The sequence below is a fragment of the Epinephelus lanceolatus genome, chromosome 4, assembly GCF_041903045.1.
Source record: "Epinephelus lanceolatus isolate andai-2023 chromosome 4, ASM4190304v1, whole genome shotgun sequence".
Lineage (NCBI taxonomy): Eukaryota > Metazoa > Chordata > Actinopteri > Perciformes > Serranidae > Epinephelus > Epinephelus lanceolatus.
The window spans coordinates 11,456,357-11,482,784 of record NC_135737.1 but is presented as its reverse complement, the minus strand read 5'-3'; the positions used below and the strand labels follow the sequence as shown (position 1 = coordinate 11,482,784).

The 26,428-nt window shown below is 38.8% G+C and overlaps 1 protein-coding gene across 1 annotated transcript; it reads right to left on the bottom strand.

The window, feature by feature from the left end:
* Window positions 1–3,325: 3,325 nt before the first annotated feature.
* Window positions 3,326–24,513, bottom strand: LOC117260366 (pannexin-1-like). Its single transcript, XM_033632369.2, has 8 exons — window positions 24,353–24,513; window positions 21,979–22,178; window positions 20,500–20,615; window positions 17,293–17,480; window positions 10,705–10,983; window positions 10,255–10,477; window positions 8,442–8,709; window positions 3,326–7,290 (listed from the first exon to the last, which is right to left on the bottom strand). Exons 2-8 carry the CDS (start codon window positions 22,157–22,159, stop codon window positions 7,205–7,207), a joined length of 1,341 nt encoding a protein of 446 aa, XP_033488260.1. The 5' UTR covers window positions 22,160–22,178; window positions 24,353–24,513; the 3' UTR covers window positions 3,326–7,204.
* Window positions 24,514–26,428: the final 1,915 nt, after the last annotated feature.

Sequence of the window (26,428 nt, the reverse complement as noted above, 5' to 3'; positions counted from 1 at the left end):
GTAATTATTGCTTTTATTTAGATGTTCTTGTTCCAACTTTAAATGCAGAGTTTTTGATATCTCCTCTGTGGTTTGTGGAAAAACAACCGTTGGGTCTCTGAAACTTTCTCAAAACTAATTAAAGAAACTGAAAAACGTGTGGTTGTTGGGCGTCAAACTGGGCTACTTTGCTTTTCTTAGTTCCCTAAAAGTTGACATTTCTGGGGATAAAATAAGACCACTAACAGTGGAAATCAGAGTGGTGTTTTTTTTATTTGGATCCTGCCTCAACAGCATTATCGTTTTCCTGTGACAGCATCTCCCACACTTCATCTTATCTCTCTCAAGTTGAATCTGATAGCAGGTTCAAGACATGATGAAAACCTTAATGGAAGGAGAGGCCCCCACGGCAGGTAAGAGAAATCCCCATCAAGTGTGTGTGTGTGTGTGTGTGTGTGGCTGATATTTGTCCTGCCGTAACCAAAACAGAAGGCCTCAGCATGTGTCCCCACAACTGAAAGCTGAGCCAGTGTTTGGGTTGCCACAATGACATCATCTGTTTCACCCTCACCTCCTCCTCCTATCAACCCACTCCTCCTACCTTCATCACCCACTCCTCCTCCCTTTATCACCCCACACCTCCTCCCTTCATCCATGGGTGGATTTAGAGACTGAATGGAAGGATGGCAGACTGAATCACCAAATTCAGAAGGGCAAGAATCTGGGCACATTTGTAAATTAAGTAAAAACTACCCAAGTTTAATGCCCTGCACTTTTTAAAATAATTTCATCCTTTTTTTTATATTTTACCTTTTTTTATTTGATAGTTTTTCATTTCTTTTTAGCCATTTAGCCGTAACCATATCCATATTTAGCCATATTTTGTCAATTGTTTTATGTCTTTTTAGTTGATTTGTCTTCTTGGTCATTTAAAGTCCCTTTTAAGCCATTTAGCATCTTTTTTACGTAATTTAATGTCTCTTTTTAGTCATTTAGCATTCCTGTTAGTTGTTTTGCATCTCTTTTGAGTCATTTATTCTCTTTTTAATCATTTACCATCTCTTTTTAGTTGTTTTCATGTTTCTTAGCATGTCTTTCAAGTCATCACACTAATTTTACATCAATTTTTTAGTATTTTTCCATCCTCTTTTAGTTATTTACCATCTATTTTTGTTATTAAGTGTCTCTCTTTAATTGTTGTGCAAGTCTTTGTTGCATAACATCTCTTTTTACTTGCCTCATTAGTAATTTAACACCTCTTGTTAGTATTTTTACATCTTTTTTTACTTTGCATTTGTTTTGGAGAGGAAGAGACCTCTGCAACAAAAAATTTGCTCTCAACAAAAAAACAATCAGCACTGAAGGAATCCTAATCGGGAGTTCACACTTGCCACATGAGAAAAGTTAAGCTATTTACAATCTGCAATCTTCGCCACTGGATGCCACTAAATCCGGTACACCGTTCCTTTAAAAACTGAAATTGAGAGAGAAATTAATTAATTTTAATAATAATAATTATATTAATTATTAATTAGCAAGAGGGTTGCCAGTTCAATCCCGGGCGTGGGAGCCCTTCTGTGTGGAGTTTGCATGTTCTCCCCGTGTCAGCGTGGGTTCTCTCCGGGCACTCCGGCTTCCTCCCACAGTCCAAAGACATTCACATGCAGGTTGGGGACTCGGTTAATTGATAACTCTAAATTGTCCATAGGTGTGAATGTGAGCATGACTGGTTGTCTGTCTCTATGTGACCTGTCCAGGGTGAACCCTGCCTCTCCCCCGATGTCAGCTGGGATAGGCTCCAGCCCCCCCGCGACCCTCAAGAGGATGAAGCGGTTAGAAGATGAATGAATGAATGAATGAAATTAATTGATTAAATTATTAATAATAACAATTAACCAAAGTAACAATACTTTTTTAAATAATGAATATTGGAAGTGAATTGATATATTTCATAGTAGAGCTTGGCTTGTGAGTGAAAAACAAGCATTTATTGTGATTTTTAGTTTAATTCAATCTATTTTAATGTTTACTGAATGCAATGTAGAAGTGAAGCAAATCTTAGTAAATTTACAGTGTGTTATTAATAAATGACACATATTCAATCTCAAAACTAAGCAAACTGATTGTGATTTGTCTGTGGGATCTGAATTCAACATTTCAGTTGGTAAAATTTAATTGGATGATGTAAAAACATTGTACTTTATCTTCTGAATTCATTATTTAAACCCCATTAAGCTCTTAAAAATTGCAGGTTGGTGGTTAAAATCATAAAGAATTAACACTTCATTTTAGGGTAACTGGTTAAACCCTGAACCTAGCAGATTCATAGTCAGTTATTGGGGGTAATCTCGTCTTTGCATTCCCAGACTCTCTCCAGTACCAGGCCCCACTGCTTCTCGACCAGGCTTTACAGTCCTTAAAGGTGGAGAAGCATCCCTTCACCTTCATTTCACACAAGCAAATGGGCCCACCATTTCTGGTGAGGACATGGTAAAATGGTTCCACCTACTGGCAAGACAGAGAAGACGCAGAGGGAAAAAAGCTTGCAGTATTGATGCAGCTTTCAATAGAGTGCAGAAGGCACCTTAGTACAACAATGTCTACACAGAGTTCATCTACCTTTTCAAAATTGTGAAAAGAAGGTGCATTTTCTGCTACTTTGTACTTAAACTCCATTACATTTAAGAGGGAAATATTGCACTTTTACTCCACATTTATCTGACAACTTTAGTTGCTAGTTATCAGTGTTGGAGAGTAACCAGTTACATGTAATTCAATTACAAAATAAATGTAATTGTAGTCAGTTAGTTACTGAGAAAAAAGAATGTAATTCAATTATGGTTATCTATAAAAATGTTGGTGACTACAACACTACTACTAAGTGTTTACATTTGTTTGTGTTTGTGTTTACATATATTTTTTAGGTAAAAACATTTAAATGAGGAATATAATACATGTTGCAGTATGTTGATTTGCATCTTTTTGCAGAAATGCCCCTTTTTGTCATAGCTACTTCTAGATGTTTCTCAGCTTTGAAACACAAAGTAGAAAATCTAAACTTTAAAAATAATCTTTTCATTTAGTTATCTCAACAAAGGTTAATGAAAGGCTCAGATACAGGTCTAATATATATGTATATGTATATATATATATATATATATATATATATATATATATATATATATATATATATATATATATATATATATATATATATATATATATATTAGAAGTTTTCCTATACCTCTTACAATCAAGAAAGTTTCGTGACCCCCCCGTGAAGCTTTGGGGACTCCTAGTGGGGGTCAGGACAACCAGGTTGGGAACCAGTTATCAAAATCAGCCGTAATCTCTACAATATTTATTTCTTAGACTGCAGACAGTGTAGTAAGTCATCATTATACATCAAACATCAAAATGTCACCTAAGAAACTGAACTCTAGAAAGGTTTTCTCAGATCATCACAAAACAATAAGCATCACTTTACATTTATTAATAAAGTGCCCCACTGCACAGAAAGGGGACCCTATTGACAATCAGATATCATATGAAAAAAAAAAACAACCCAAAAACAAACAAACAGCAGAGAAGTTCATAAACACACACTGATATGAATTTAAGAGGAGATCTTACAACAGCAATTTCATGACGATATCTAACAACGTTCCACTTAGTGCAGTTCATATGTACAGGCAGTGGAAGAGGCTCGAAAGTCTGACGTAAACACTGACAGTCAAATGTGATGAAGTTATTTCTATCCCTGAGATTTCCAAACAAGCATGGTAAGTAGGCTTGGTAGGTATCTATCTTTGCATCTTCCTGACATTTCACCTGTGCATATGGTAAATGATGGTATTTGTGTAAACAAAACAAAACAAAAAATCCTCATAAAAAACTTAAAGGCTTAGCTTCTGGTAATGGAAGTCATTGTAGCATATGTCATTGTCTAGCCTACAATGCTGTGTCTCTGATATGCAGTTACCCTACTTAGAAAAGCTGGAAGAAGATAAAGTTATATGTGGCAATACTCCCACACAGGGGCAGAGGCAGCTTTCTTTCTTACTAGTCCCGTAATGTATCCCCACCACTCACAGTCTCCATCTTTCTCTGCTCAGCCAGTTCCACCAGTAGAGACCAGCTTCTGGTGGCGCGTGCTGTGCACTACAATAATCACCACAATACAGCGTCTCCATATCAGTTTAATTGAAAGAGGAGTGTCTGTATTTTTGAAGGTACTGAAAATCTCATACCATTAAGATTTATACCCTAGAATACCTTGATACCACCCAAGCCTAATGAAAAGTTTAATTCCAGGCTGACACCTATAATCTTTAAGACAAAGATTCAAACTGAAACCCCCAAATGTGCTGTTTCCTTAGAAATTATGGACATTTTGAGAACTTGTGCATTTGTTGAACATCAAGCAATGAACATGTCGTACCAAAGTGAATGTCACATAAAGTGAAACCTTACTGGTTTGTACCACTGCTTTGCTATGACAAAAATTGAGAATGCTGCTCTCAAATAGTCCAGACAGCTAAACACCTAAAACCGTGCTGCGACATCTATGAGCACAGGTTTCTGTTTAAGCTGCCTTGTCATCTTACTTTCTAGACAGAATGATGAAGAATGACTTCCTCACCAAGTGGTATTCTTTACAACCGTGACATCGTCTTGAAATGTCACTGACAATCTCATAAAAAGTCTCCCACAATGTGCAAAATAATACATTAGCTCACCTTTGGATAAAAAAACTCACAACTGCAATTTTGACAATTTCATACTTCAGCAGCGTTTTCAAGTTGAAATTGTCATACGGTGTCAGCTTTAGGACACTTTCTACATCATCAAAATTTGTTAAAACCCCTACAGTTTAAACATAACCTATCCTCCTGTTTTATGCAGCAAGCAAACTCTTTTGTACTGCAACAACATCTACTGCATACTCACTATACTGCTTCTACTTTCAATGGTCACAGAAAATATATCATGCGGTCAATGTGTAAATAAATAGGGGTTATCAAAAGCCCACGTTCATGATAGATGTATAAACATAAAAATACGTATCACATCCTGACACCTAGCCAATTTCAGTATCTTAAGTATTCTTCTTTAGATATTATGCCAAACATGCAGAACAGTTCCATATCTGTTTGCATTTTAGTACTCTATGGTTTCAACCATAGAAAAAGAATGAGAGTAGAACAGACAATGAACATGACGATTGTTGTCAGTTGTTATGGTGACAACATCTGTCAGTAGGGCCATAAATTGTCACACTCACTAGTTTGAGGACGCCGTTTTGGCCCATTCTTACAACTATTTTCCTTATTAAACAGAAAAATACAACTGTACATCAATCCAGGTGTCTCTCTTTCACTGAACTAAGGCTAACGTTAGCTTAACTGCCTTGTTAATGCATTGTGAAACACACTTCATTCAAACTTGACAGAAACTAACTAAAAGTCACTAAACTGTCTCAGTTAGTCTTGTTAGTCATCTAGTAAGTTAGTTCACTGTTCCAGCAAACACCAACTCTGGTTTGGCTGAAAAAAAAAAAACCCAACTTAAAATAAGTATGTTTTCTTATGTATGTTTTCATGATTTACGGAAATTCATTGGCATCTAGTGGACAAGACTGCAACCAGCTTAGAGTTCTCCACTGTGCTAAGCGTGAACTCACAGTTAAGATTCCTTCAGTTTTCATTGTTCAGAAAGTTTTTACTGGGAACTGAATTAACTGTAGAGGTCTCTTTCTCTCCAAAACAAACAAACCAGGTGATTAAAACTGGTAAAAAAAAAACAATACAAAGCAGTTTCATGTTACAAATCAGTGTTTCTCCAATGCTTTTTGGCACACTGCAGATGTGCCACTATCCTCGCACCTTTTCCCTGATAACTGAAGATCCAGACTTTCACGAAGTTTTTACCAGGAGCCAAATTATCCGCAGAGGTCGCTTCCTCTTCAAAACAAACAGACCCAGTAACTTAAACCGATAAAAACAATGAGTAAAAAAGTTTTACATTTAAAAAAAAATCTGTGTTTCTTCGATACTCTTGTCACAGATGGGCTGCTTACTACAGTGGCTGATGTGAAAAGGCATATGTCCCTGTCTAGAGCCAGTGTTTGGTTTCTCTGTTCTGGGCCACTGTAGAAACATGGCGGTGCAACATGGACTTCAAGTATAAATGGCTCATTCAAAGGTAACAAGGCAGCCCGTCTCTCGCCCAGTGTCAGCTGGGATAGGCTCTAGCCCCCCCCGTGGCCCTTAACAGGATAAGCAGTATGGGTAATGAATGAAATGAATAAAATGAATGAATGAATGCTTATTTGAAAAGGTACTACTCCACTGATCATCTGGTTGTGAGCCCATAAACCTCACCTCAGTGATTTCAGGACTTGGCGCCGGTCGTTTTGTATATACAGAAGTTAGTCTACCAAAACGGCTGCATTGTCAACGCTCTGACCATCCTGCTATGTTGATTTTAATGGAAATGTCTGTTCTACTCTTATTCTATTTGGTTTTAACCATTAACAAAACAATTATTTGGATAAGTCCTTAATAGTTCGACACATTCAATGATTCCCGTAATCTGTACCACCATGAGTTTTACTTTGCTGTCATCTCCCAGTGTGTAGTGTTACATCACCCAGTGCTCACTTCCTCTCTTTTTTTGTGCTGTGTCAGAGGAGAGGTCCTTCAGAAAGATGAAAAAAATAGGGAATATTTTATTTTGACTATTTAATTTTCTATAGAAGTGGGACCAATATAAGTATGAGTCATAAGAGTTATTCTTCTGATCATATATTTCACTTCCTTCATGGTTATCTCCTCAACTGTAGTTGATTATTATAGAAATAGAACCAAAATCCTTTTAGGCAGAGATCTCTGAAGCAAAAAGGAAAAAGGTTGAGAACCACTGTATTAGACAAAAAAAAAAAAAACCCAAAACAAAACAAAAGAGCTCCTTAAACCACTCCAAAAACAACAACATTCAAGCAAAGGGACCAAAAACATGTGGTTGTGAATCCCACATTGATGAATGACTAGAAGAAGAGATGAACTTTGATGAGGATAGTACTTTACTCTCCCATCCCATTGTTTTTCATCCCTCCATTAGGACAGGAAGGTCATGACTTGTGGATACACCATGGGATAGTGGTGATGTTATTTCCCTCAGGAAACCCCTTTGTCAAGGTCTCCGTCGCCATGCCAGCAGCAGATCACACCACTCGCTGCCGCAGAGTCTCCTCCTGGATGCTTCTACTGCCTGTTACGTCGCAGTTTCCTGGCAGCAAGGGAGAGAGCTCTGAAAACAGATCAATAATTTTACATGTTATTGAATTATTATTGGGGGTTTTGTGTACAGATGTATGAAGTCAGTTCAGGTTTATTAATGTGGCCTGAAGACTTTATGATCTGTACAGCCTCTGTCTTCAGGGAAATTTGTAGCTGGAGCATAAAGACTGGAAACAGGGGAAAACAGCTTGCCTGGCTCAGTCTAATGTTGACAAACATTGTCTACCAGCACGTCTAAAGCTCACTTAAAAAACAACAACAACAAAAGTGTAAAAATGACAACGATTTTTTTTCCCCACTGTAACGTGAGAGTGATATCGACCTATTCATCTAACTTTGTAAGAGAGTGGAAAAGCTCATTTTTGTGACTCTTTGAAAACCTACAAATAAAAGAGAACAATCAAGTATTTTTTAAGGATGTTAGATCATTTCTTTTTCTAAAACTCTAAATAATCTCCACTCCCCACTGGGAGCAGAACCCTCAAAGTCAAACACTGAAAGTAAAACTTAATTCTATCATATGTTGTGCTGTCAAACAGTACTGTTTGCATTCTGGAAAATGACAAGCATGCTCAGGAAACAGGTTCTGTTGGGTTGAGGTAATTGCCACTGTTGCTCTTTGCTGGCTGCCTACACCTTATCCTCCCCCTTTGACTCTCTGTTTCCTGTCTTTTCTCATCCTTCCCTTCAAATTTCCTGCAAACAAAAAGTTGTAAAACTACAAGGAGACACAAGATTAGCATATGTCTTTATGCACACTAGTTTTTTAAGGTGGCACAGTTTAAAAGTAATAAACTACAGATGGTTACAACCTCTTATACAGACTTTAGACCATCTGTGAGATTAATAAAAAGATAGATTTATGGCTGGAATGAATTGATAATAATAAAGCTAACAGTACATTAAAAGGACATAAATTTCATACCCATTAAATTGATGTCAAGTTAATACACACAAAATGAAGTTCATTGTTTAAATTGCACGATAATATTAAGTAAACCAAATTTGTATCTCGTTTCATGTTTTGAAAACCTTAAATCACTTTAAAGGACGTGTATATGAAAAGACAATATAATGTTATCAAAAAAGAACTATGCCAAACCTTTTTTCTCAATTTAAAATGTGATTTTTAATCCCTCATAAAATACCCTCTGTGCTCACCTTTCATCTCAGTTTCAATTTTGCTGTCGTTATCTGCGGCTGATTTCGGATGGTTGCAGCTGTTCTTTGCTGCTCCAGCATTGGCTGCTGTGGAGCTGGCGGCAGAGTCGGCTGCTTTCGTCTTGACTTGATCCCGTTTCCCTGCAGCACCGGAAGATTTATTCGCATCCACACTGTCCATCTTCACCAGGCAGAGGGTCTGCAGCAGACCCATGGCATCAAAGTTTTCTCCAGAGCAATCGCCACGTCTCCTCAACAACTCCAACACCTACAGTCACAAAACATATAGAATTAACAGATTTTTTAAAAAAAGGGATGGCTGAAAATAATTCTGTATGTTTTAAACTACTAAAACTTAAATTTGTACATTACTACTATTTACACTATTGTGTTATAGTGTATGCCCCACTTTTTTGGTTGTCTGAGTTTCACATTGAGAGACACAGTATGTAGCCTAGCAAAAAAATAAGATTAAAACTAAGTGACATAATTGTAGGTCCTAGAAAAAAAAAGAAGAGAATTATCTTTCACCTGATCAGAGGTGGGTTGTGTCTGAAATCAGTCCTAGTATCCTCATTCACTCCCTCCCAAATAATTGATTCAAACTCAGTAGTTCACTCTATAGTGACAAGTAAACAGATTCATAAAACTAGTAGTTTTGATCTTTGATTATGATTGGTTGAGCTGCGTTCGAAGCCATTGTAAAATACTCTATATACGCACACAGCTATGACCACATGACTACAGTATTACTCCGCCAATTAACTGCCATTTAAAATGGAGGATTTTGTTGTGAATTTTGATCTTCTTGGTGAGTTAAGCATGGAGAAGTGGCTGACGAGATGGACAGTAATAAGACAGGAGATGCGCTGAAATTAACGAAAGAAATTAACAAGCTGGAAATGTAAAGAAATGAAGCTGGGACTGTTAAACAGACAATGTGGTTTGTTTGACGTTGGAGCAGTGAATAAAGTTCGCAGAGAAGGATGCGACAAAACATCCCGTCACCGAGCATTTACAAAGGCAGACTTTCAGAAAATCAAGCACACTCAGGCACTGAATCCAAACATACCTGAGGGTCTTATTAACAAAGTTTGGTTCGATGTGCAGCTGCAAATAAGATGCAGAGCCAAGGAGGGCAACTGCCGACTGAAGCCTGAATTATTCACATCTGCCTGGATGAGAATGGTCAAAAATTTGCAACGCTGTCATTCAATGAATGCACACAAAACCCACAAAGATGTCAGTGAAAGAAACAGAGATTTGGGTTTGAGCAGCCAGAGAACCCACTGTGTCCTGTTGCTTTGTTAAAGAAATTCCTCTCACTGCGGCTGCCCTATCCACTGGCCTTCTGTGTCCATCAAAGCGGACAAATGACACCAATGATCTAGGGTAAGTTAACAATGTAATTTTAGGTAGAGCCCATGGGAGTGAATATTTTTAGCTCCATATTGCAACAGGAACTCCGCTCTGCGTTGTACCTAACAACACTTAGTTCTTTTAAATCACTGTAAACCAGGGCCTCTTGTGGCTTATTGCTTAATTCTGACACTTATGAATCATCATTTTGTTTCATTACTGACAACTATAGAGACACACAACTGTTGGTTTTCATTTATAGAATGTGACACACGTGGGGATTTTTCGGCATCGTTTGCTTCGATGTGGGAATATTTGACAGCACTCTGCAGAGCATAAATTTCTCCCAAACTCAAATAAAATGGCATACACTAAATAGAGTACAGCGTATAATAAATCGGGAGTGATTTCGAAAACAGCCCTGAAGACAAACACAGAATACACACTAACACACCTTGATGTATTTGTAGGACTTCAATTCGCTGAGGTTCTCCTCCAGAAACAGGATATAGAGAGAGAGATCGTCCAATTGGCCACCAGGGGTGGGCAGCACGCTCACAGTGGGCAGTGACTGGTAGGTTTCCAGGAAGCGGGCATATCCATGGCAGAAGAGGGGACGGAGACTGGCATAGATCACCACAGGAATCAGCGCTATGAACAGGACCAAGTTGACCATGCTGGAAACAAACAGTTTAAGAAACAGACTGAAGTTTGATATGCAGAGAGGAAGTATGGCCAGAACTCCTCATAAAATGTAGTGATTTAAACAGAATCAAAACATTTTTGTGAGAAAACATATGAAGTTTCTCTGGAAGATGTTACAAAGTCACATGACAAAAACCAAGGAATTAACTGGAAAAGGGAACCATTATAAAAGGTGGACACAATCTGTACAGACAAATACCTCAGCAAAGAGAAGACTCCCACAGCGATGAGCTTACACTGCACTTTGTCGGGGACGCCTGGGTCAGAGGCAAGCAGGCCAACACGCAGTGTGCAGCCAAACTCATCTGTGACGGAGGCCAAGCGGAGGTAGTAGCCCAGGTAGATGCAGGCACAAAGGAGGGTGATGAGAGTCAGGCCGCGACACAGCAGGTAGTAAAATAGCATCGACCGTGAGCAGCGCTTGGTCATCAGAAACTTCTCCACCAGCGGGTAATTGAAACAGCCCTCGGTGGGGTCGCTGGGTCATGAGAATAGAGGAGCAGAGAAAGAACACTGAAGAATTAAAAAGTGATTTCACTGGTTAACTTAATAACTATGGCAAGATCAAGAGATCACTTGATATTTAGTCGGCATTAAGTAGGAATAATCCTGGTCTGTCTGTTAGAGAATGCTACATGTAGCATCTTTAAAATGAGGCACAAGTAAATATTTCATCCTCCCCAGAAGTCCCTGTCTCTGAAACTCATCAGCATATTTATCAGCTTGGATTTTAAATGGTAGTTCCCTGTTGTATTGTATTTTAAATGTAGCAGTGAGATAAATCATTTTCTAATTTCTAAATCAAAGTTATAGAAAACTGAGCTTGTGTTTAAGTTTATTTACTTTATCAATCCCCCTGAGGAGAAATTCAATGTTTTCACTCTTGCTTGTCATTAACACACAGGTCTGAAAGACACACACATGCACAAACAGGACCTATACATGCACAAAGTGGAGAGATGTCAGGGTGAGGGGGCTGCCCTTTGGCAGGCGCCCCGAGCGACTGGGGGGTTCAGTGCCTTGCTCAAGGGCACCTCGGCGGTGCCCAGGAGGTGAACTGGCACCTCTCCAGCCACCAGTCCACGCTCCATATTTTGGTCCAGACGGGGACTCGAACTGGCGACCCTCCGGTTCCCAACCCAAGTCCCTATGGACTGAGCTACTGCCGCCCCAACAAATTATAGGTTCTCATGATTAACAATGAACTGAAAGGCCTGCATAGCGATACAGCCACACATTATTAAACACACACTCCACAGGCATTTGTGGATAAGCAAACTGCTAGCACTTACTAACTTAACTTACTCATTAGACATTCCAGCCATCAACGGGCTGCATACGTCCACTGCCAATAGACCAGACAGGCATATATGGGCACTTTGCGGGGGATAGAAAACCGAAGATCCTACTGATGTCAATGCAATTTGACGTGTGTTTGGATTACAATTTTGACACGTGTGTGTATTTTTTTCTTGTTAAACAAACGTTTGTTTTGTCTAATAATTACTTTTGGCCTAATGTAATGAATGTATTTCTCTTGGGGTTTTTATGAACACCTTTTAAACAAAAGCCAAAACAATGTATATTCAACATTTATCAAAAACATTCTGTTAATTCCAAACCATTTCCAGGCCTGGAGAAGAGTTTTTATAATAACATAACTTTTCTAGGTATGTGATGACCGTGGGAACGCTGTAAGGGCACTTGGACAGTACAGACCTCTGCCACGGCAAAATGCCCTATGATGCAATGTTGACTAAACTATTAATAATTCATGTATCTGCCCCATGAATCAGATCTACTCCAATTTTAATGTGTTCTTCCTTGGTCCATCCTTCACACTTCCACCAAGGTTCATGAAAATCAGGCCTGTAGTATTTCTGCTATCCTGCCTGTAACCTCCTTGGTGGAGGTAACAAATCAAATGTTCTAGTAGCACCCTCCTACAAATGGGCTGACCTGTGTTACTACAGACAGAACATGAGGATTAATTAAGATTTTTGATGTTAGCTGAGTTTTATATCCACACTTTAATCTCTGAGGCTCTCTTAAGTAAAAAAAAATGTACGAGCCCAAATGCAAAGTATCACTCCTTATTTATTTAGGGAAAACAATTCAAAGTTGTAAAACAACCTCTGTATCAGAGAGAGAGAGAGAGAGAGAGAGAGAGAGAAGAGACAAGAGACATGGTACAGAGAAGACAGTTCCACTGGTTGTCCTTGTGGTTACATTGAGATTATTATCCCATCAATTAAACTCCAAACAGTAACCCAGGGTAGGGACTCAGGAGGCATGATTATTTGGTATAGATCAGAACTAAACCATTCAATTCAAATTATCAAAAAAGCAGAATCCTATATTTGGCTGAAAATTAACAAAGAAGTAATAAGTGCAGACCAACATGTCTACCTATGTGCTATTTACATACCCCCCTCAGATTCCCCCTACTACAATGAAGATGTTTTTTCCACTCTAGAGGGGGAAATAAACCAATTTAAAACTTTAGGAAACGTGCTAGTCTGCGGAGACCTGAACGCTAGAACTGGAGAGAAAGCTGACACTGTAAACATCCAGGGAGATCAGCACTTAGGCCTACCTGGAGAAACCTGCTTTCCTCTCCCCGAACTCCCCCCAAGACACAGTTTTGATAAAATTACAAACACAAATGGTACCCAGCTTTTACAGCTCTGCCGCACGCTGGGTCTGTATATAGTCAATGGTAGGTTACGAGGAGATTCTCTGGGCCGTGACACATTTAGTTCAGCTCTTGGCAGTAGTACGGTAGACTATGCCATAACAGATCTGGACCCAATGTCTCTCAGAGCTTTCACAGTCAACCCACTCACACCCCTCTCGGACCACAGCAAGATCACGGTCTATCTGAAGAGGGCACACAGTAACTATGAGGCCTCTAAACCCAGTGAACTGTACAACACCACACATTCATACAGATGGAAATCAGACGGCATGGAGAGCTACCAAAAGGCATTTGAAAATGCCAAAATCCAATATTCAATCGATTTATTTCTTTCTGAAATATTTCCCCACAATAATGATGGTGTAAACACTGCTGTGGGCAAAATTAACGCAATTTTTGATAAATTGGCAAAGTTATCAAACTTGAAAACCTCTAATCAAAAACCAAAACAAATACACAATAACAAATGGTTTGACAATGATTGCAAAAATATAAGGAAAACTTTAAGGAAGTTATCAAACGAAAAACATAGAGACCCAAACAACCAAAATATACGCCTTCATTACTACGACACCTTGAAACAATACAAACGCACACTGAGAGCAAAGAAAGACCAACACACCAGAACCCAGCTCTCTGAAATAGAAGAATCTTTAGAGTCAAACCAGTTCTGGCAGAAGTGGAACACTCTAAACAAAACACAACAAGATCAATTGGCAATACAAAATGGCAGCATTTGGATGAATTATTTTACTGAATTATACAGCAATATTACAAAGAACAGCGACCAAAACAAAACACACGCCAAGTGGAAAACTTTAGAATTAGTAATCAAAGACAACCAAAACCCTCTAGATGCTTCAATAACAGAGCAGGAACTGACGGAAAGCATCCAGTCCCTGAAAGCTAAAAAGGCCTGTGGAGTCGACAACATCTTAAATGAAATGATCAAATATTCTGACCATAAATTCAAACTGGCTATACTCAAACTTTTTAATATAATTCTAGCAGTTGGCACTTTTCCTGACATAAGGAATAAAGGTTTAATAACACCCCTTTATAAAAATGGAGATAAATATGACCCTAATAATTACCGTGGGATCTGTGTAAATAGTAACCTGGGAAAAACCTTTTGCAACATTATGAATAAAAGACTCATCAGTTTTATCAATGACCAAAATGTTTTGAATAAATGCCAAATTGGATTCTTACCAAATTTTCGCACAACAGACCACATCTATACCCTCCACACCCTGATTGAGCAAGAATCAGACAAGAAGAAAGGAAAGGCCTACGCATGTTTTGTTGATTTCACAAAGGCCTTTGATTCCATCTGGCATGAGGGCCTTTTCTACAGACTACTCAACAGTGGCACTGGAGGAAAAACATATGATGTCATTAAATCTATGTACACAAACAGTAAATGTGCAGTTAAAATAGGAGACAAACAAACAGCCTTCTTTTCCCAAGGTCGTGGGGTGAGGCAGGGATGCAATCTTAGTCCAATACTCTTCAATTTATACATTAATGAATTTGCATGTCAATTAGATCAATCCACGGCACCTGGCCTCAACCTGAATGGCACAGAAATGAAGGGTCTCCTGTATGCAGATGACTTGGTGTTGCTGTCACCAACAAAAGAAGGTCTACAGCAGCACCTCAACCTCCTGCATACATTCTGTCAGACCTGGGCCCTGACAGTTAACCCAAAGAAAACCAAAATTATGATCTTCCAGAAGCAGTCCAGAAGTCAGGAAAACACACACAATTTCTATTTGGACACCACTAAATTACAACATACAAAAAACTGCACATACCTTGGCCTCAACATAAGCTCCACAGGAAGCTTCAACTTGGCTGTGAAAGATCTGAGAGACAAAGCAAGGAGAGCTTTCTATGCAATTACAAGAAATATCAAACTGGACATTCCAATTCAAATCTGGCTAAAGATTTCCAATTTGTATTAGAACCGATAATTCTCTATGGCAGTGAAATTTGGGGGCCAAAATTAAATCATGAATTTGAAAAATGGGACAAAACAATAATAGAATCTTTCCACACAGAGTTCTGTAAGAACATCATGCACGTCCAGAGAAAGACACCAAACAACACATGTAGAGCAGAACTCGGCCAATTCCCCCTCATATTGAAAATACAACAAAGAGCAATTAAATTTTACAATCACCTAAAAACTAGTGACCCCCAGACATACCATCACAAAGCCCTAACCTGCCAAGAGCTGAAGCCAGAGAAGAGCCCCCTCAGCCAGCTGGTTCTGAGGCTCTGTCCAGACAACCTAACATGCCCCGGACAGCCTCGGGACCACAACACCAAGCCAATCAGACCAAACCAAACTATCAACCAACAAAAAGAAATCTATATCACATACTGGAAGGAAACAACTAAAACACAGAGTAAATTAAAATGTTATCTGACCCTAAAAAGAAACTTCACATGAGCAAATGATCTGAGCACAGTAAAAGATCCTAAAGTAAGAAAAGCCTTGACTATGTACAGACTCAGTGAACACAGCCTAGCTATAGAGAAGGGTCGGCATAGACAGAGCTGGCTGCCAGAGGAGGAGAGACTCTGCTCCCACTGTGATAGACAAGAGGTCGAGTCAGAACTACACTTCCTCACCTCATGCCCCAAATACCAGGCTCTGAGAAATGAACACTTTCCCAAAATAATACAAATACACCCTGAATTTGAAAACATGACAGACATGGAGAAACTCCCATATTTATTTGGGGAAATACCCAAATGTGAGAACATTGCAGCTAAATTCATCATCTCATGTCACAACCTGAGGACAGCCAGTGGAACCTGACAAACACAACTCACTATTGACTTCTTCTTTTTAATTGTTTTTAATTGTTTCATTCTTAATTATTTATTTATTCATTTATTTCTCGTGTCAACATCAACACACACACACACACACACACACACACACTACCACCAACATCAACACACACACACACAACTTCAACACAAACTTCCACAATCTTTGTGCCTGCCATAGACTGAGAGACAGGAAGTGACACACATATTTGTTGTTTGTTGTTATTACTGTTATTATTATTATTGTTATTACTGAGATTGATTGAATGTGACTATGACTGTGATTGAGTCAATCATAGTTATACATATTATACATACAGTATTACCAACAGTATATATTATAACAAATTTATTGTAAATATTGTTTTCCTTTATTGTTATTATTATTTTGAATTCCAAACGCTTGCTTTGGCAATATGTACAGTGTTACCTCATGATGCCAATAAAGCCATCTGAATTGAATTGAATTGAATTGAATTGAGAGAGAGAGAGATAGAGATAGATGGACAGATAGACAGACAGTTATATAAATAATCAAATAAAATAAGAGCATTCACTGATGCAATCACTCTGTGCTCAGGGAATTTAAGACTGTTTCGGCTGGTTCTTGGAACCCTACATCAACGGCCAGATGGGAACATCTCAAACTCTGAGTGTAATGGATGTGAGGTATCTGTAATTATATATTTACCTTTCTTGTGTACAGCACTGTCAAATATATTGCAGAGTTGTTTCTGTGATTCGCCAATCACCTTCCGTGCAATGTTAACAATCTTGGAGAGCTTGTTTTTGCTCTTTTCACTCAAGTTGTTGACCGGACCGTGCTGTTCTTTTTTTTAAAAAGTGGGGAAAAGACACCAGCGAATCTCCAAAATAATGTCACTGTGTGAACCTGGAAACTTTTGTAAAAGTTCACCAGTGTGTAGAAGGTCAGTAACAATCCCAGTGTCCTGTCACAAGATTCAAATAATCAGTGCTATTTACACTGTGCCAGCTGTGTATAAAATAAGCAGGATATTTGAGAGCTATGAATGTGTGCTTTTGTCAAAAAGTTGGGGCCAGAATTGAGTTAGAGATAATTGCTAGTCATAAGCTGGTTTTGAGAATCAGCATAGCAAGGGACCACATGTCATATATTTCACAACTGCACTGACCGGTTTCTTTCTGCGATGCAAAATCTGAAGCAAACTAACAGCAACCAGTTTTCTCTGCAAATTTGAGTGGACTTCAGGTGTCCTACCGTACCTGTCTGGGGTGAGCAGTCCTGAGGTGGCCATGCGTTTGGCCAGAGTCACAGCGCGGTTATAACACCGGTCCAACTCCTCCATGATGAAGCCGAGGTCTGACTGCAGGAGGGGTGCAGCAGAAAACCTCCAGAACAACGCCGGGGTGTACATCAACACAGCCACCAGCAACAGAATGTAGGGAAAGAACTGCAGAGAAGAGACGCGATGGTAGATCAAATTATTAGCAATAACATTCCTACTTATACGGTTGACATGAGAGATGCGAACACAGCCAGACAAAAATCCAAGTCTCTATCAAAGCCAAGTAATCACTGTTCTATCTTTAGCAGACATGCACACAATCTTTACTGCAGTAATGATCACTGTTTCCCTTTGGTTTTACAATGATTTTTAAGATGAGAAATTTGGTTCAGCTGTTGGGCAGTGTTTTACTTCAGTTTGACTGTCTCCAACATGGGAGCCGGGTCACAAGCTTTCTCATTTAACAGGTAACAAAACGCTATAATATGTTTCTGAAAACATTCGAGCTGAAAATAGGCAATGCAGTAACAGAATTTTGATTCATATTTGATATGTCTCATTTAGTGCTGTATGAATATAGAGACAGTTTCAGATAATATGACATAAAGCTCTTTTTGTAATCAAAGTTACCACAGCTTTAAGTTTTGGAGGTTGAATACAAAATATAAAATATATAAAATAAAATATAGGAAACGCCTTGTAAGGGTGATACAGTGATTTGAAAGGAAGCAAATTATTTCAGTATCATACGTGAAAGGACAAAGTTTAACACTCTGCAGTGTAGCTGGACAGTAGTTCAAGCTGTAAATGATCTGTCACTTTACTGCATGTCACTACAGAACATTTTTATGTAGTACTAGCAAGGCCATTCTAATGTCAGCACATTTTCATGAACAAAATTTTAAAACTTTTCCATGACTTTTTAAGGATCAGTACTAAAATTCCCATGCCAACTGACTGTGTATAACATGAATATTGTTCCATTTAAAAAATGCAGTAAAATTTAACAGTAGTGTGGCATAGCATAGGTATAGAAACTTTGGAATTCATGACCCAACACGTTAAATCACACTGTCACAACATTATTGTTCTCTTTTTCCAACATATCAGATTCAACCTCTTCTTAGATAGAATTCCATATTATTGGCAGACATGGACGGAGAGACAGAACGTGGGAAGAAAATGAAGAAATGAACATAATGGCAGGCACGGCACCAGGATTTTTTCTCTCCCGGGGCTAAGGGGGAGCTTGACCGATATGTGGGGGTGCTAAGAAATTGATTTTCATGACTTCAGTGACTTTATAAGGAGGTTCTTGTTTTTTCCAATAAAAGCAGCTATGATACACAGCATAAGCATGTTCAATATAAAAGTGGTTATAACTGAATTTGGCCAAAGAATATCCAACAAAGTAGTTAAGCCTAATACAAGTAACCACAAGGCAATGGCAAAAATGTTTCACATGCAAAGGTGACAGATTCAGCACCGGACAGCACCGGACAGTGCCCATGCGCCTGCCAATAACCAGACAATACATCCAAAATGCGACAGCAAGTGTATTTATTCCATATGCATAATTAACATGAATATTCCAGCCATTTGTAATCCTCATACCATCTACGATTGAAGTAGTGATCCTGCTGTCCAACTTTCGTGGCTGGATAACGCCGAAGAAGAGGCCGCCATGGTTTATCAACAGGTGACTGGCTTAAATCAGAGGGAGCGGTGTCTGTGTCAGCAGTGCAGCTAACGGGGGCTGTAGAGCAGCTAGCAGCGATGGACTGCTCTGGAGCTCCTTCAGGTCCTGGCTCACGAGTTCCTCTCTCAGACTCATTTTTTCGAAACTCCCTCTTCTTCTTTGTCCCACTGGGAGACTGAGACTGGGTCTTGGTCTTCATTTTCTACCTGCACTCTTTTTTTCTTGATAACAAAACTATCCATTGCAACGGACTGTAGGCTAGCTAGCCTTAGCCTAACGCACGAGTATAAACCAAAGACTCCCCCTCCTCTCCCCTCTTACACACACATTCATTCACTCACACACACACACACACACACACACACACACACAGGTTATGGTACACCAATCAATGGGGTACAGGCGCAGCACAAACATGCAAGTGGGGATTGCATTGGAACAGAATGGCTACTTGTGAACTTCTTAATGATTTTTAACTTGAAAATATATATTATAAAATATAAAATAAAATGCTTGAGGGGCTTAACTGGGGCTACACAGATTTTTGACAGGGCTATAGCACCCCCTAGCCCCGGTGTAGCGCTGTCCCTGCATGATGGTAAACTTGATGCACTGACGCGTATTAAAGCTACATTTACATCAACAGATAGAGATAAAAATTTGCCAATATGTTACAGTGAGTGGAAGATTATCCACGTAGATTACTGCAACAATTAATGTCATTACATGCAACAAAGATTTCAGGACTTTTCCAAAACTTTCAGTGATTACAATAATACTTATTCCATGACTTTCCTGAGAAATTAGATTGTGAAATTCCATGGCTTTTTCAGATTTTCTTTGACTGTGGGAACCCTACGTCAGTGCTGCTGCTAATACAGTAAGATCAGTTTAGGAATGTAGGGACACACACCCATGAATGCACTCTTAGCTTCTCCCTAGCCAACAAAATCTTCATAAATATATTCTCAACCACACCCTCAAATCACAAAACAAGAACTGCACGTGCAAGATTGAAATTTTACCTATTGCACTACTTTCAGTTAAATACATCGTGCAAGGAAACGCCACATTATAGAGAAAACTCACATTATAATGATTTTAAACAAAACAACGTTGTAACTTACTGCTGTGTTTAAAAAAATCCTGTACTCTCGGTTTTAACCAGGTTAACAACTGGTTCTTGTTAAAAGCTAACTTTTTTTGTTTTTGAAAGAAAATTTAAGGTGGCCTTTTATGAAACCATGCAGCATGGCATGTTTTTTTAATACCTGTACTATTACTTCATGACATGATGACTCATATTTTAATGAGTCTGTCTGTTCCAGCAGCCTACACCTGCCTTACTGTTCTGCTAGAAGGTGCTTTAAAGCATTTTTACATGTGTGTGGACTTGTTTTAATCATCAAACAAATGCCTAACAATTTCACATTTGAATAGCCTTAGCAACTGTAACCCTGTATATGTGTGTAGGTGTGTGTGTACCTTGTGCAGCCACAGAGGTAGAGTGTGTGTATGTACAGATGCCCAGCAATACGAGTCGACATAAGCAGCCTGCCTCCAGGAGAAGTTAGTAGGAGCAAAACAGCTGATCTGAGTACCTGAGAGAAACACATAGACAGAAAAAGACACGCAAAAACTTGAGAGTAAGTTACTGGAGTAAGAGTGAAAACTTTATTTTTACTATTCTAACTCAAAAAAATGAAAAATAAGTTAGGTGGTTCATTAGCAGTAAACCGGTCCTTTGGGACTTAGTTTGGGAACCAGAGGGTCACTGATTCAAGTCCCTACACAAAGCAAATATGGATTGTGGACTGGTAGCTGGAGAGGTGCCAGTTCATGCTCCCGGGCACTACTGAGGTGCCCTTGAGCAAGGCACAGAACCCCCAGCTGCTCGGGGCGACTGTACAAGGGCAGCCCCCCCCTGGCCTGTGTGTGTATAATCTTTAAAAAAAATTGAACCTTTTAAAAAGATATGCAAAAGGTTCAAATTTCATGTAACGATGGATTTACCCTTTTTTCCCCTCAAGATATCTTATGTATTCATATCATTTCTTCAGTGTGTGCTGCTTTGTGGCTGTTAAGATAGCAGATCTCTCTATAATTCCCCTCTTCATTGTTAGTTGATGTGTTCTGTGCTTGACATTTCAGGTCTGTGGTTTAATCTAGAGCACATCAAGCTGTCCTGTCTAACTATGCTGAATCCAAATGTCCACACTTCACCACACTTGCAGACTAGCTGACTTTGCGGGCGTGTTCCTGAGAAGTCTGTGAGTCACGAAATGTTGCATAAATACGTAGAAGCATAGGCTGTGCAGTGTGATGCTAAATATCTAGGCTAGAAATCTGACTGATAAACAACAAAAGAAGGTCTTCCAATGAATGTAATAGCAACCCAGTTCAATTAGTCAAAGTCATTATTTTTTAAACATTTCTGTATTTAAATGTGTGCTGCCTATATGTTGTATACAAATTTAATTTGTTCAGTCACAAAAAAACCTATATATGGGATTTATATCTTGTTATCTGCAGGGACAGATGAGCAGACAGTATTCATCAACTTGTGTGAGGAATATGACAACAATGATCATCATGTATAACTGTAGTTGTTGCTTGAACATTTCCAAGGCAACAAGTGAAACAGACTTAAGGACTGTCAGCAGCTTGCAGTCTCTCACCATCACAGACTTTATGTGATGACAGTGAACATGTCACAGTACGTACGACTGAAGTCTGCAAGGGCTCAGTCCACAAGTCCAGAGATGGACATTTGGATTCAGCCATGATCAGCCTTCAGTTAGCCTTGGCGTGAACCTGAATCTGCAGTTTAGCTTTACTTCAGCCAGGTGTTCATAGCCTCCTTCCTAAGATAACCCTGCAGTCTAGACCTAAAATAGACTAGATCTGGTCTTTAAACAATTTTTGTGGTCTTGACTCTAGCCCTGGCTCTATATTCTCACTTACCTACTGAGACTTCTTGAGCGAAGGCTAGAGAGATAAGGAGGAGGGGCAGGCCCACTGCCACACAGGTCACCATCTTGTCCACCGCTAGCTCAGTTCGGACATTGCGGTACTTAGCCTGGTTCGGGTCCTTCAGCAGAAAATCGCTGAACACATACTCTGTAGCCACATGGGCGATGGCCATCTCTCCTCTCTTCTGTTATCTGCAGCACATGATCAGATATTTTGATTAGCTCACGCATTCCTTCTCCCACTCTGTCTTGAGCTGCTTTTGCCTTTTTGCCAGGCAAATGTCATTTGTAGAATGCAAAGCAAGGCATCAGGTAAACAATGTGTGGTTACTTGACAAATAGTCTGGTTAAGTACTGAGTTAATCACAAGATTATGTCTGCTGGCTTTTGCTCTTGTGGTTTGGTTTCAAGTTTATATAATCATTTTCTTGGGGTAAATACTGATGTGTTGCTGGTAATGAAAACCTGGGATAGTGAGTTTATGATTTATGGTTATTAACCTGATTGGATTACGGTCTAATCTATCATATACTTCTAAATATTCTGCACACTAATTTATTCATTTTAAGGTTATTCATAGGGTCTATGCTATGCCTTACATATGTTATAAATGCATCTAGTTACTTCTTATAATTATACTTTTTACTGTATTAATGCTTCAGGGACATTTTTATAAACGTTTTTGGAACTGCCCTCTTATTGCTATGTCGTGGCAATTTTTAGCCGATCTGTTTGGAGAGTCAGCAAACAAGACTGAATAGCTTCATGCACAAGAGTTTATTCTCTATAGAGAAGGCGCAACGTCAGGCTCAGAGCTCAGAGTTTGTGCCCAGAACAGTGAATACAGGGCATCTTTATACCTACACTCAGACGACAAGATGATGAGAAATCAACTGTAGCTTTCTTGGGCTTTCCTGATTTAATTATGTTCTCATGATTACATCAGAGGAGCATACCTGTTGCAATCTAGTATATAACACGTTAGATATTCGGCTGTATCTGTTAGACAGTCAGTGGACTGTCTTTGAAGACGAGATTAAAGTGAATGTAAATCTTCTGATGATGTCAAGTAACGACAGATGCTTACAAAAAGGGAATGCAAAGGTAACACACTTACAGACACATAGGAAGAATGAAACAATACAAAATTTCAACCACAGCATTTTTTTTTGGAAATTTGTTAAACATTCTTCATCAGATTTGACTGGGTTGAGCTACGATCCAAATCCATCTCGGTCTTCTAAATGAAATTTCATCCTTAACTCTTAATCAGCATAGGCTGTTGTTTGCATCCTTTATAGCTACAAAAAAGTCAATTTTACAAATGTGGTGAACTCAGAGACTCTCTTTGCCATCAAACTGGAATCTGACTTTAGCAAACTTGGAAGATACAACAGTTAAAATAAAGCATGCCCTAAGACAATGAGGGCATGGATTGATATCATATCTACCCTTGATAATCTATAATCTTAAATGCTATGCTAAATTCCATGATAGGCAAGTACAAACAGTCCCTTATTTACCATTCCTCTCATGCATTATCTTTCTAGGGCCATGTGTATTTCCTCAAAACAAGGTTGCTGAATACAATATTTCTCACTTAACATATAATTTTATTTTATTTTTCCCCATTTACAGAAAGTGCATAGCTTTATACTTAACTAAAACTTTTTTTTTTGAATTGATAACTATTTTTGATGCAGATCTGTGGTTTCGTCTGTTTATGTTACCTCATATGGTTCATAGCTTTTTACTAGGATCCTATTCCTAACAAGCTTAAAGCTACACAAAAACAAAACAAACAATAAAACTTGAATAACTGTATTAGTGGCCATAACAGACTGGTGGTTGTTTGCCTTATTTAACCGTGAATAATCACTGACCTGCGGTTTTAGTCATCACCACTTGGATGCAGCTCTGGTTGGTATTTCTTGTAGGAATTTCTCGAGGTTAAATGTGGTGAAACATGTGTGTTGATTTATAAAAACCAAGCATGAACAACTCGTGATGGTCTTCCCACAACATCAACAGGCTTCTTTGTTTAACAGGAGCAGGATCTTTGTATTTTGGAGTAAATACTAACCTTTTTTAGTATTTTTTAGAAAAGAAAACTTGATTTGAAAGCTAGATTACCTTTGAGTATCCTGTATTATTAACAAGATGAGTGTGACTAATCAGAAAATGCATGCATAAATAGACTCTACCATAGCTTTTCCGTAACATTGACTTTACTTAAAAGCGTCTCAGTAACGTTAACTTATCACAGGCCGGTTGTTTTCAGAGATCGAAAGAAACTCCCGCTATTCGGTTTATATTGACGCTAGCTCATTATTCACTGTAAAACGGTAAAATTAACTTAAACTTACCTTCCGACCTGCTCCCACTAACTTGCATGTGTCTATTAGCATGTCATGGCTGCAATATCACAACTTCGGCCGCAGCAAATGCAACTTCAAGGTGTTTTCCAGGAGTGGAGCTCAGCAGCGACACAGACCACTCATTCACTAACACAACCCTGAAAATGATTCTTCTTCCTGTAAGACAGAAAACTTCTTCCGTCCCTCCTGAAAAACAGGATGCCTTCAGGTGCAGATTGAGAGCTCTGATTTTCCAGTTGCAATGCTGCCTTCAAATGGAGCTCGTATGTTTGTATTTTAGGGAGTCGATTACACAGTACAATGGTGATGAAGTATAATGTACTTCAGTAATTATAGATACACACTACACTAGCCTTTGAAGGTACAGATAAAAATCCTGCATTAAAAACTGAGGTAAAAATACAGAAGTATCAACAACAACATGTAGGTTTCTTAAAGTACTCATACAGCAAAATGGCCTTTGTCAGTGTTACTCTACTATACTATTGGACACTTACTGCTAAAATATTAATATGTAGGCAGCACTTCAATGTCGTCATCAGTCAAGGTGGAGCTCATTTAAAGTAATTTACATATTTTTAGTAGTTGAATCAGTAACAATGGATCATATTTAATAAACGGATCATGTGTTCTGTATGTACAATCTTGATTTGAAAAGTTACTAGAGCTATTAAAAATGTTTTGGAGTAAAAAGTACGATATATGTATGCTTTTCAAGTACAAAGTAGAGGTGTAAAGTAGTATAAAATGAAAATACTCTCTGTTGCACTGCAGTAGGCCCACAGTACTTCAGTAAATTTACGTCCACTTCACCACTACACAAGAAACTCTTATAGTCATTTTGTCATTATCACGCATGAAATGTTGAAACGCAGTAAATTTGCAAATCTAGGAAACCACTATTCTGGAAGAACGAACACGAACAAACCAACATCTTTTCTTTTTGTCAGGGGCATAAAAACAGAGCTCTTGAGAATAAAGCCAAGTTAGTGACAGGCATATTGTGCACTCAGCTTTCAGTGTCAAACGTTCATCTCCAGTGTGACTGTATTGCCTGTCCTGATTTGTGTTACCTGATTTTCTCTGTTATTGTATGTATGCCCAAATCATTGCAGTTCTGTGGTCACTTCCCGGTGCTCTAAAATATTTATCCCATGCTCGTCAAGGCCAAGCTAAAAAACAACAGCCGACAAACGCAGAACAAATCACAGGCAATACAATCACGGTGAAGCTGGCTTCTTCTCTGTTATTGTTTGTAGTGATAATAGGTTTTGGTTCCTGTTATTGTCGGGTGGTTTCCAATCCTGCATTTCTTTTATTTTCCCCCAGTATTTTGACAACATTAATCCCCAAATATATGTTTGGCATTCAAGTGGTGCCATCCTCCCTCTGGATCCCTCTCTATTTGCCCTGCAGAACAGCTTTAAGATTTAGTAGAGAAGAACTAACAGTCACTGTGAGCTTTTATTGGGACCAGCATTCAAAAGCAGCGATTCCCAACATGGGATTCAGGACTGCTCCATGGTGTCAGAACTTAAATTTGAAGAGTTGCGGGATAATTTGCAGAAAAAGAGACAGTATAAACGCTGTTCTGTTTCAAAAAAAGAGAAACTCGAGTAAATTGGGATTTCTTCCTCTGATGAGCTGATATTTCCAACAGTCCCTAAAGGCAGCATCCTCATGGGCAGCGTGACTATCTACGCAGCATGCAGTGGACAGTAGTACTGGGGTACAGAACAGACGGGTTCATGCTTCATGTATTAATTCTCCAAATCTGTACATAAAAAAACAAATCACGATAAAGACAATTTCATTGTCAGTTTGAATCCAACCTTCACACATAACAATTGTATTTTTTAATGGAGACTGGTGAAAAGTGATTATATACGAGGCCGCTCAGTCTATTTAAGAAACGTCTGAGGAATAAAAACCAAAAACCATTGAGATATTTTTGATGTAGCTTCATCGCGTTGGATTCTGGGCATTTCTCGCTCTGCCCTCCCTGGTCCTCCCAACTTCTCGCAGCTGCGTCAAGTTTCTTAAAATATGTACAATATTACCGGA

What these genes read in the sequence shown, in the direction of transcription:
- LOC117260366 (XM_033632369.2), bottom strand. Translation starts at nt 22,159, where the DNA reads ATGGCCATCGCCCATGTGGCTACAGAGTATGTGTTCAGCGATTTTCTG. An exon ending in CGCTCAAGAAGTCTCAGTAG is followed by an intron (nt 20,616 to 21,978) that starts GTAAGTGAGAAT and finishes TGTTTCTCTCAG; the next exon opens with GTACTCAGATCAGCTGTTTT. An exon ending in GGAGTCTTCTCTTTGCTGAG is followed by an intron (nt 10,478 to 10,704) that starts GTATTTGTCTGT and finishes GTTTGTTTCCAG; the next exon opens with CATGGTCAACTTGGTCCTGT.